Source organism: Zootoca vivipara, chromosome 11 (assembly GCF_965207765.1).
Source record: "Zootoca vivipara chromosome 11, rZooViv2.hap1.1, whole genome shotgun sequence".
Taxonomy (NCBI): Eukaryota; Metazoa; Chordata; class Lepidosauria; order Squamata; family Lacertidae; genus Zootoca; species Zootoca vivipara.
Genome location: NC_142594.1, coordinates 14138792 through 14151313, shown reverse-complemented (window position 1 = coordinate 14151313; position 12522 = coordinate 14138792). Strand labels below are relative to the sequence as shown.

Sequence of the window (12522 nt, the reverse complement as noted above, 5' to 3'; positions counted from 1 at the left end):
GACGTTCCCTTCGCGCCTGCGCATTCTCTCTCTGGGCGGGGGAGCTCACGGCTGTTGCCTTACGGGGTTGCGGAAGGGGGTCGCTTGCTCCCGGTTACACAACCTGGTGGTGGTCTCCGCAGCGGCGGGGGGTGGGTGGAGGAACGGCGGCCCTTGGCAAGCGTCACCCGTTCTGGAGCCGGTGATGCGCTGCCGCCAGCGGTCGCTCTGGCAGCCGATCGCTGCCGTTGCCCCGCTATGTAAGGTTTGGACTTTGCTCTGAATTTGTTTTTGGGGGGGTCAGGCCATTGCCGGATTTACATTTCCAAAATATAAGATAAAAAACAAAATAATGGTTATGAATCCTTTTAAGTTAGAGCTTAATAATTATTTCACTATTAATATAAAAGGTAAGGGACGCGGGTGGCGCTGTGGGTTAAACCACAGAGCCTAGAGAGCTTGCGGATCAGAAGGTCGGCGGTTCCAATCCCCCCGACAAGCTCCCGTTGCTTGGTCCCTGCTCCCAATCTAGCAGTTCCAAAGCACTTCAAAAGTGCAAGTAGATAAATAGGTACCGCTCCGGCGGAAAGGTAAACGGCGTTTCCATGCGCTGGTCTGGTTTCCAGAAGTGGCTTAGTCATGCTGGCCACATGACCCGGAAGCTGTACGCTGGCTCCCTCTGCCAGTAAAGCGAGATGAGCGCCGCAACCCCAGAGTCAGTCACGACTGGACCTAATGGTCATTGGTCCCTTTACCTTTAAAAGGTAAAGGGACCCCTGACCTTTAAGTCAGTCGTGGACGACTCTGGGATTGCGGTGCTCATCTCGCTTTACTGGCTGAGGGAGCCAGCATTTGTCCACAGACAGCTTCTGGGTCATGTGGCTAGCATAACTAAGCTGCTTCTGGCAAACCAGAGCAGTGCACGGAAACACCGTTTACCTTCCCACTGGAGCAGTACCTATTTATCTACAATACTTGCACTTTGACATGCTTTCGAACTGCTAGGTTGGCAGGAGCAGGGACTGAGCAATGGGAGCTCACCCCGTCACGGGGATTCGAACTGCCGACCTTGTCAACAATTACTTTGATAAAATACACATTTTGTTATGTGCAAATGGCTTTAGATACCTATCAGGTCCATAAATTACCATATAGCATATATTCAACACAAAAAACAGTGACAATTTGTTTTTGACAAAGGGTTAGGGTCTCAGCAACCTAAATCCGGGCCTGCACTCCAGTTCCCTGCGCTCCCAGTGACTGGACTGACTTCCACGCAACTTACTCCGGAGCAAGATTGGACAGCTAAAACTCCACTCATCTACCTTCACTAGTTTCTGGTCTTCCTTGTCACATTTCAGTGCTTTCCCCACTAACTTGCCAAATTCAATCACCTTCCTTAGGCAATGCCCCTTTATCCTATACTGGCTCTCCTCACCCATCACAAATTGTGATTGCTTTTAAAAGTGCTCAAGAGCCTTTGCCTGTCTTCCTTCCTTTATTTCTTCCTTCCTGTATTTCTTAATACTGTATATCAATCTGCCTATGACCTTCGCTCCTCCAACAAAACCATTTTCAGCTACCCAAAGGTCTCCTGCCCACAAACAATTTCATTTTCTATTACTGTCTGGAACTCTCACCCTGAACATATGCGTGATATTGTTTCTATTCCTTCAAATCTTTCTGCATGTAAAATGTGGGCTTTCAAGTCTTTGCATACACACCATACATTTGGAGCATATGCCTTTCTAAAAATAATCCTGGAAACTGGATCCTGGAAGACCTGCCCGCAGGCCTTATTCTATCTAGCCTAGGAGGGAGGGACCGTGGCTGACTCCAGCTACAAAAGCTGAGGCTGCTGAAGAGGCCAGAGACCATCTTGGCTGTCTCTTCGTGCAGAACCAGGTCATCAAGTGTCAGCTTCCACAGCTTCTGCCCACCATGAACCACCATTCATGTTGTCAGCAGCAACAGCAGCAGATACAGAATCAGGGAAATGTAGAGTTGGAAGGAACCCTGGGTATCATCTAGTCCAGGCATCCCCAAACTCGGTCCCCCAGATGTTTTGGGACTACAATTCCCATCACCCCTGACCACTGGCCTTGTTAGCTAGGGATGATGGGAGTTGGAGTCCCAAAATATCTGGAGGGCCAAGTTTGGGGATGCCTGATCTAGTCCATGCAATGCAGGAATATGCAATTCTCCTATACAGAGATCAAGCCTGCAACCTTGGCATTATCAGCACAATGCTCCAACCCTGGGTTTCCCAACCTTTTCCCCGACCACAGCCCCCTTCCGACCTTGTTTCCTTCCTGTGACCCCCCCTTGGGTGAAGGCAAGGGGGTGCAGAGGAGAGCTGTCCCCCCAATAAGTAAAAATCAATACAAATCTGAGGTTCTGCCCCCAACAAAAATCCTGGCTATGCCCACCCCCACCTCCATCCGACTGGTAGAAGGCAGCTATTTAAATGTTTTGTTTGGAAATAGAACATGTTCTATTTATCATTTTTAATAATTTATCCAAAAGACAATTACATAGGAACAGAAGCAGAAAAACAGAATCGTGGAGCTGGAAGGGACCCCTAGGGCCATCTTTCTAGTCCAACCCCCTGCAATGTAAGAAACTCAGCTAAAGCATCCATGACAGGTGGCCATCCAACCTCTCTTTAGAAACCTCCAAGGAAGGAGAGCCCAGAACCTCCTGAGGGAGATCCATCTTCCATGTATTATAAAAAGTAAACAACACTTATTTGACCCCAGTTATTTGACACAGAGAGGGAAACCTACTGTATAAGGCCTTAATTGCTCAGGATTGCAATACCTCCAGGACCGCCTCTCCCTATATGAACCAACCCAAACCCATCATTCATGGATGAGTCTCCAACTGGATATGGTAAATGTATCAGTTGTCAGAAACAACACTTTGCCCATTAATGACAACATCGCCTTTGGTGATCTTCTAAAATTCATTTTAACTGTTGAGCATAAATGTTGGTCTTTAGCAACATGTTCTTGTGATACGGAACTATTGCCTAGTTCCTTCCGACCAAAATGCAGTTGTGCAACACCCCACACCATCTGCAAGGGTGGCAGAGAGAGTGCTTTACAACCCATTAGCCAATACTCAGCTATGTTAAGTTTTGAGGATCTCCATTGTGAAAGGCACAACCGAGCAAGAAGATTCTTCTGGGCAAAATTTATCGACTTGAACTGTGCACACACCTTCGTCCTTTTTTATTATCCCACAGGCAGCTAGTGCTGTCCAGGGAATTCCAACACAACCGTCCCCTAAGGAGGCAACAACAAATAGTGTCTCATCTCATTTACATTTTTTTAAGCATAAATCAAACACTCAGCCATTTTGCATTTATTAGAGAAAGACGTTTCATAATGTGGCACCCTAAACACATTAACTAGGAAGGTCCATCTCAGAGATTTCAATGGGCACCTATTTCCCACTGTATCTTGTCAGAGTAGATCCACTGAAATTAAAGTAGCTAATTACACATGTCCATCAATTTCAATGGGTGTATTCTGAGCCTATCGATTTCAATTAGTCTATTCTTAGGACTAATACGGTACTGGCTATAGCCTATTCTATTTAGAATATAACAGTGTTATTATTGTATTTAATTGATGCTAGCTAGCTAGATGATTAGATCACACAACCTTTTGCCTTATGACTAAGGGCTCATGTTTAGGGAAGTTTTTAATGTTTTACGTTTTATCACATTATTATTATTATTATTATTATTATTATTATTATTATGTGGAGCCAGACAGAGTGGCTGGGGAAACCCAGCCAGATGGGCAGGATATAAATAACAAATTATTGTTGTTGTTGTTGTTGTTGTTGTTGTTATTATTTTCCCAGGGCCTGGGTGGACTATGTAATAAATGATAGGATTTTGTTTATTTGGGGTAAAGGTAAAGGGACTCCTGACAATTAAGTCCAGTTGTGAACGACTGGGGTTGTGGTGCTTATCTCGCTTTAAAGGCCGAGGGAACCAGCGTTTGTCCGCTTCCGCAGACAGTTTTTCCGGGTCATGTGGCCAGCATGACTAAGCCGCTTCTGGTGAAACCAGAGCAGCGCATGGAAACACTGTTTACCTTCCCGCCACAGCGGTACCTATTTAACTACTTGCACTTTTGAAGTGCTTTGGAACTGCTAGGTTGGCAGGAGCTGGGATTGAGCAATGGGAGCTCACTCCGTTGCGGGGATTCGAACCGCCGACCTTCTGATCGTACTCATGTACTGTACTGCTTAGCCTTAGATATTAGCTGGTACTGTATGCTGAACAACCCCAACTGGGATCCATCACCATCATCAACAAGAGGCATTCCGGAACAAAGAGCCCCAGAATTTGCTATAATCCTTACAACAACCCTATAGGGTAGGCTAATAATACATGTGGCTATCATTGCAGTGGCAGCTCACCCTGTTGCGGGGATTTGAACTGCCAACCATTCAATCGGCAAGCCCAAGCGGCACAGTGGTTTAACCCACAGCGCCACCCGCGTCTTTGGGATATGGTGAAAATACAACTCCTGGCCAAGATCCTTAAAAAGGTAAAAATTCCAAAAGAAGCTTAACAACTTTGCAAAAAAGAAAGCCTCTGAGGTCTCTTGCTACTGTTGTTACAGGCAATTTCATCTGCTGTTCCTGTGGATCTTACTGCCTGAGGCGGTCACCTCATCATCATCATGCCTCATGGGTGGGCCGGCCCAAAAACATTATTCAGCACAGCAGCTTGCACAACTTACTGAGGAAGATAGCGGCCCAATAAAATTCAAAGTACATAGGAACCATTAATTGCAAATTTATTCAAAATCCAATCAAGACTGTTGAGTCAACCAAAGTGATGAGATTTGATCCAGCGATAAAAGACCGACAGTCATTTACAACTCCAGTGCCCCCCAACTATGAAGGATCCCCCAGGTAGATCCCCACCTTGAGGGGTGCAGATGCTGCCCACTTTGGGGATCACTGAAAAAGATTTCCCCTCCCATACTAAGAAAGGCTTTTAGAAAGGGCTCCAAACTGTGTGAACTCAGAACTTTTGAATTCTGCAACATTAAGGCCTGTGTGTGTGTCCCCACCACAGGAGCCAACTCCCCTAATAAAGCATTTGAGCCCCCCCTAAAAAATGTTTTGTTTCATGTGATCAATTATGTGGGGCAGGGCCTGCCCCTCCATATTTTATTAATCCCTGATCTCCCTTGCTCCCTGTCCCAAGATCCGGATGCCTTCCCTGCAAAAACCCACACGAAAACCAAGAAGAAGAAAAAGAAAAGAAAAAGAAATCGAAAGAATCAGAAATCAGGAAGACTAAAATTTTCCAAAAAAAATGGGGAAATTTTACAATTTATTGTAAAAAACCCCAATGTAAACAGTTAAAATTGTTAGTAGGATTGGAATGGCACTTGTAGTTTAATGGTGAATTTTGGATATAATGGAGACGTAAAAGATTTGGATAATTATAAAAGATGCAGGAGGAAATGATTAATAAGGCACGAGGACCCACAAAGCGGAGGAGGCAAGTCCAGGAGATTCTATGGAATCTTGTCTTTATGTTGCATATGTGATTGTAAAACTAAACTGTAAAACCAAATAAATAATTTAAAAAGAAAGAAAGAAGTCCGAAGGGACCAACAGGGGAAGAACCCCTTCGGAGGAACTCTGCGCTCTTCACTACTACCGTAGACCCGGGATTGAGGGCGGGCCCAGTGACGCGCAGCCCCGTCCTCGTGGCCCGATCGGCTCCTCCCGTTGGCGGCTGTCCCCGCCAGTCTCCTCCTTCGCGGAGAGAAGAGGCCGCGGGTGAGTGAATATGTGAGGGCGGCGAGGCTGGGCTAAAGGGGACGGGAGACCCTTTTTTCTCTCAGTTCCCCTCAGAGCGAGGGGGAGAAGAGGCAGGAAGGGCCTGCGACCCCGAAGCCGTTAAAAGGGCTGCGGCGGGGAGAGAAACCCGCGGCCGGGGAGTTATGTGGAGGGTTATGACAAACATTTAAGCTGGGGGGGGGAGAATAAAATTACTGTAAATAAAATTTGTGTAGGGAAGAGGAGGGGCGGATTCCCGCCGTCGCCCTCCTCCTTTTTGCCCCGTTCACACGAGCGCACCCCCATATTTGGCGCCGCCCGGCCCTCCGTGAGGGAATGGCAAGCCTGAGAGGCTCTCCGGAGCGACTCCCTTTCCGACCCCGTGAGAAGAGAGGCTGCTATTGGGTTGAGGTGTCCCGTCCCCCCAGTTTCCCAGCTAAATTCCTAACGGGCGCTTCCTCCACAGGGACTAGCGCCTTGAGAAGTTGGCCCGTTTCCCGACGTTCCCGTTCTCGTGGCGCTTCGGGGCGTCACCCCAAATCCTGCTCCAGGCAGGGCTTTCTTTAATCGAAAGTAAACTGGCACCCCCAAGCGCTCAGGGTAAAAAAACCTTGTCAAAACCCCTACTTTTAGTTAAGTATTTTTATTTATTTACTTGATGCTCTCTCTCACCCACCCACCCATGGTTTTTGTAGCGGAGCGAGGGGGAATTTCAGGACAGTCCTGTCCGCACGTCAAATAAAGCAGCTTATTTCGAGAGAGAAGTCAACTGACTGCAGAGGGAGAAACTTGGCATGTCAACATTGCAACTTTTATAATGAAAAATCACACGCCCACCCAGTATTTTTTTAATGGCCAAGCAAAATCCCGAGGAAGAATTTGGGACTATCAAACTGATTGTGAAGCAAAGTAGCAGTGGGAGGAGGAGGGAGAGGACATGGCTTTTGAAGCCACTGTAGAATATTGTCTGTATTGGCCAAAAAATTATTTTATAGCCTTAAAAAGGCCGTGGCTGGGGGCCATTGTCATGAAGAGTGTGCTCTGCCAACTTGTAAATGAGTTATTGAGATGATGCAAATGGATAATTGGCACACACATATGAAAACTTTTTTTAAAAAATGCTTACTGGATTTCCTCCAGAAAGGGTAGAACCCAATTGAATTGGGGCCCAGGGGGAGGGGGAGAGAGAGAGACTAGCATTTCGATGGCAGTGATGTTATGTAGATGCTGCAAAATAATAATAATTGCATGCTGATTCTAGAATAAGCATACATCCGAAATAAGCGTACACCTGGAAGCGCCTTTTGTCTCAAGGGCACCTTGAGGTATACATCTAAATGCATATTATGAGTGCCCTGGATAAACGGCTTTCAACCACATGTCTATATCTGAGAGGTACATCCGTCAGTTTGCTGGTGCCTCATTGGAGTCTGACAGCTGTATACACATGCATTTTTCTGCCCCGGCAGTGTACACACTGGGAAGTATATACTGGCTAATTTTTCCCATTTCAGAGACCAGTATATCCATATATGATAGCAAGATCATGCCACAGCTTCTGCAACTCAGCTCAAATAGGGAGATTTTTTCTATGTAAGGGGAAGGGTGAGGTGTGGCTCAATACATTTTCCTGCCTGATTTGGAGCAGCTGACTGCTCATGGCCCACAAGGTATTTTGCCGCCTGAGGCAGAAAATATCTCTTAACTGTACTCTTTTTGGGCACCTGCTAAAAACATTGTTTCGACAAGCCTATCCAGATACTTAGGAAGTTGAGGTAATTTTAATGTTTTAGTATTTTAACTTTTGTATGTTTTAAAGTATAGTGATTTTTTCTTGATTTTGTTTTATCTTTTTATAAACCGCTTTGATATATGTTTGTTTTGTTTTGTGTTTTGTTTGCAAACAAGCAGTGTATAAATTTCATAAAACAAACAAACAAATTCTTTTTAGGATTAAAGGATAGCAACAGTACATTAAATAATCTGCTTTCCTTTCATGGCGCCCAAAATCAGCCGCTTTACTTTGAAGATGACAATCGGCCTCTGTTAACTTGGCACAGCCTTAAATCATAATAAAAGCAGTGTTTTCTGAACCCTTAGTGATGCGTTGCATCAAGAAAACACTTGTTCCAGCTCGGTTTTGAATGTTTTTGTATATAGAAGTTATATATAGAAAAAAAGAGAGGTTCTGAGGCTTAAATCTTCCTGGAATCATTGTTTTCTAATTGTAACTGTGTAGTTGACTCTAATGTGTCTAAACATTTAAACTGCACTCAACATATTACTTATGTGATGACACACCAAGCCTTTCGTTGCTTATCTGAACTTGCCAGTAGTGCTTCCTTCAAAACATTCCCATGCAAATGAACGTTCACTTAGGAGGAAAATGGTAACTTGTGAAGACACTAGACTTCTATTACAGTATTTGCAAATCTAACTAAGGCTTTTGAAGCATCAAGGAGTGGCTCAATCTTGTTTGACTTTGGTTTGACATGAGTATAAATCACACAGTATCCTAATTATCAACAGATTGTTCCTAAATAATTTGAGACACGTTCCCTAGTTTTAGGATCATATGATTTCTGATCATACAGTAGTATTAATATATCCTGAGAGAAGCTGCCTAGAGAGTCTCCATCTATTGTTATAGTATTGCTAATACAAGCTCTTACAATCAATTTTAAATATTGTTATTACCATAAATGTATATTGCAAGTATATATACGCAAAAGGGGGAAAAAAGGTCTTTCGAAATGTTTCCTAATAGCATATTAATTTGATTTAGACAGAATTTATCTCTGTTATGCTTAACCAAGGGAGGATAACAAATGATTCACTTATGGCCTAGCCATTAATGCTGATGATGTAAAGTACTAACAGCAGCACAGTTATCTTGGCCAAAGTTTGAATTGAGAAACATAAAAGATTTGCAGTGTACAAAGGATATTCCTTTCTATTTTCGGAATTGGGTAAATGTGTTAACTTTGTAGCAGTGCAATCTTTTGCTATGCTGCTTTAGATTGCAACCCCTGGGCATAAGCCAGTATTGAAAATGGAGGGGGGGGTTTACAAATAAATTAATTGCCATTAATATGGGATTGTCCTCCATGGATACAACTACAGTTCATTGGGACTTACTTCAGAGTAGACACAAGATTTCATAGTACATTCAGGAAACTACAGTACTTTTTGATTTCACTAAATGAGATCTAGGGAGCAAAATGCATTATTAAATAACTTAAAACTGTAACTTTTCAATTCAACATGTTCACTTGATTTGCTCAGACAGCTTGCCATATTTGATAGAAAAGAATATATATTTGGGTTTTTCTAATGCAATCTTTACAGCTGAACTTTGTCAACAACGTGTCTATAATTGTAGTCTAACAAGCTATGTAGAAATACTGGAATATCCTTTCTTCAAGGTTGAAGGTGAAATGTTGCTTTTACCAAAGCAAAAAACTGGAGGGGGGGGGGAGCAAAAGAAAAGTAGGTGATAGTGCTACCCAGTTGTTGATTTACAGTAAATTGTATACCCTTGAATGTTCATTTCTTCTGCGGCACACAACTATTTTATTCTTTTTTCATTCCTTTGGTAAACCAGTTATCCAAAAGATGAAGATAAGCTGGTCGGCATATGACACATTTGAGGCGAATTTCAAACCACTTGTGGTGGTTGAGCTTGCAAAAGACACCAAAGATGAAACGAAAGAATGGCTGACACAAAAGATAATAGAAAAGAAGAAAAATGGAGGTTGGTACTCTTTACTTCTACGTAAATCTGTTTCTTAAAGTATGAAAATATAATTACTGTATACAAATACATTTTAAAAGAACATATATATAGTTTATTTAAATATTTCTTAATGAAAAAGGATCTTATTCTGAGATTTTATTTATATAGATGAAAGTTGCATGGTTGAATATTATCTTGATACTTCATATTCAACTGATTGACAAAAAAACTCTCCTTTTTTGCTGAAATTGTGTGGTGAACATTTTCTTTAAGTCTCCTTTAATATGTGTGAGCCTAATTAGCAAGGCTGCCATCCACATTTGCACGAAACCATCTCTAAAGGCTGTTGTCATTTTCCTGTAAGCATTCATTTACAGAGCTACAAGTCTTATGTGCTAAGTCAGCTCCAGGTGCTCTTAGATGAAATGGTGTAGGTCCATTTCAGTTGGGTTTTTGATTTTAAAACTGAGACTGCCAAAATAAAGATACTGTTCATTATCTTCAGCTGCTTTTGATCTCATTGACTGTAGCATCCTTCTGGATAGGCTGCCTCAGTTGGATTTTAGAAGTACTGTTAGGATGGCCAGTGTGGATGGTGTTGAGCAGGCATCCCCAAACTTCGGCCCTCCAGATGTTTTGGACTACAATTCCCATCATCCCTGACCACTGGTACTCTTAGCTAGGGATCATGGGAGCTGTAGGCCAAAACATCTGGAGGGCCACAGTTTGGGGATGCCTGGTGTTGAGGGTTCTACTCGCCCGTGCTATTTGTCATCTACATGAAAGCACTGGGCAAGGGCATCTAGATATTTCAACTAAGATGTTGCAAATCTGGGGGCTTCCGATTCGTCGCGCTGGTGAAGTTGGACGCAGGGACTTCGTGCTCCGAAGTCCCTGGCTTCGTGGAGGGGGGGGGAAGTCCGCAGAGCGAGCGGACTCCCCGAAAAAACACCGGGTAGAGAGTCCCGGTGACATAGTGCCCAGCTGTTTGCTCCGGACGCGAATCCTCTGCTGCCCGAGAGCTCAGTAGAGCAATCGAGAGCCAGCGGAGTGGAGTCGCGGGAGCCATTTTTGGGTTTCATCTTACCTCCTTGAAGTGAAGCTCCGAGTCCTCAGCCTGCAAGCGGCGGATTCTTCCAAGGAAATAAAAGACTTCTTCAAAGTAAGTCAAATCTCCATTCGGATCTTAAAAATTTTAAATTTGAAGATAGGAAGAGATTCTAAAGTAACGGAAGCCGATCTCTTCCAAATGGACAGTCGGGAGGCGCATTAAATATTCCCAAGCCGAAAAGGGAAAACTTCTTTCAAGATTGCGGACCCGAGAGAAAGAAAGACTTTTCCAAACCTCCCCAGCCCCCGGTGTCGTTGCCCCTTGAGGTTCAGCAGCAACAAGGGGGAGGACGCTTTGACAGCTGTCAAAAGCTGTCAAATTGTTAAAGGACTAAGAAAGACGATTTTATTCCTGTGAATTGGAAAAATTGATTCAAAAGGTTTTAAAAGGATTTAAGTGGACTGTAAATTTGAAATCTGATGAGGTTAAAGACAAAGGATAAGAACAGCCAAGATGGAGCCGACAACGTGGTAGAGAGGAATTTTCCAGTACCCTTCTGCCCTTATCTCTGGTCTGCCTGTGGTCAAGTGAACTATGAAAACAAAATTCTCTCGAGCTTTCCAGGAGGCTGTGCTGGGCTATCTACAAACATGGGAAGATATCTACAAGGAAAGGCAATGCTTCAATCCAACAGAAAAGGAGAATGAGGTGCAAGAGCAAGATTTAGAGGACAATTTTGATTATGAGATTGTGTGTGAGGAGCAACAATTTGAGGACAATTTGGAGACTGATTCAGACCATAAAAAATATGTGTTGGATGATGAAAAACAAAGATCAGAACAAAGAGATAAGGCCGACAAGGAGAAGCAAAGTGAAGAGAAGATTGATGGAAGTGAAAATCCTGGAGAGACTGAAATGTTGAATGGTGTTAGTGAAGGGAGGGAAAGGCAGAAAGAGGGAGGAGCAGAGGTCTGGAAGTGGATGTGGGAAAGAATTGGTGTGGGGTAAAAATTTTAGTTTAAGGTACTTTTTTTGGTTTATGAACAACGGTGTCAGAATCTTGGCCTGTTAAAGGATATGCTGATCCAATTGGGAGGAGGGACATTGGGGGGGGGGGAAGGAGAGATTTTTATAGTTTAAGGTTAAGAGCTTTCTGGAGGGAGTAAAAAGAATGGCTGAGGAAATATGCTTAGAGTTTGTTTTTGAATAATTTTGGTGATCAGGAGGTGTTTGGGTGGAAAACTGCCTGTCTCCCCCTTCTTACTCTTGGTACCCAGTGGCAGGGGGTGCCTTGAGGGGAGAGGGAAGGGTGGAGGGAAACCCAGACACAAAAATGGAACCTTTTGACTGCTGGACTCCTCGGGCTACCCCAGTGGCAGGGGGGGGGGGCTCAGAGGGGGACAGCATGAAGAAGGAGGAGGATTGTGTTAATATTATAAGAATAAGATTCTGAATTGGATTAGAAAACCCGCCATAACTATGTAAAGAGGTTGGGAAATCCAGGAGGAGGAGAGTCGTGGAAGCCATTAATATTTTTCCTTTTTCCTTTTTTTTTCTTTCCTTTTTCCCCCCCTTTTCATATTTTTGCTTTCCCCCCCCCTTTTTTCCTTGTTTTTCTTTTTTCCAGTATAGTGAAGAAATAGCTGGGGGATAAGCCAATCCCCAGAGATCCTCCGCCTTTGTCCTCTCAGTGGCAGGGGTGGCATGAGGGGGGAGGAAGGAGGGGGGAGGTCAAACCCAGCTTAAAATGGACCCCTTTGTTCCCCAATACCCATGGGTCTCACTGGTGGCAGAGGTGGGCTTGTGGGTGGAGGGAAAATGAAGGGACAGAGTTTATGTTGTATACTTTGTATGTGTTTTCTTTTTCTAAAAATTAATAAAAATTATTTTTTAAAAAAAGATGTTGCAAATCTGCAGTTGACACTGCACCTTTTTA

General features: G+C 43.7%; 1 protein-coding gene across 3 annotated transcripts in view; it reads left to right on the top strand.

Annotated features, from left to right (window-relative positions):
* The first annotated feature begins 12 nt into the window (after positions 1 to 12).
* The window catches only part of ANO10 (anoctamin 10), an 88055-nt gene continuing 75545 nt past the window's right edge, over positions 13 to 12522 (top strand). The window contains exons 1-2 of one of the 3 annotated variants that reach the window (XM_088653870.1): positions 13 to 239; positions 9404 to 9553. In XM_088653870.1, the coding sequence (XP_088509996.1) occupies positions 185 to 239; positions 9404 to 9553 (205 nt within the window). In that variant the 5' untranslated portion in view covers positions 13 to 184. Of the gene's footprint in view, positions 240 to 4937; positions 7575 to 9403; positions 9554 to 12522 lie in introns of those variants that run through there. The other 2 variants (XM_035129045.3, XM_035129046.3) reach the window with 2 other exon arrangements.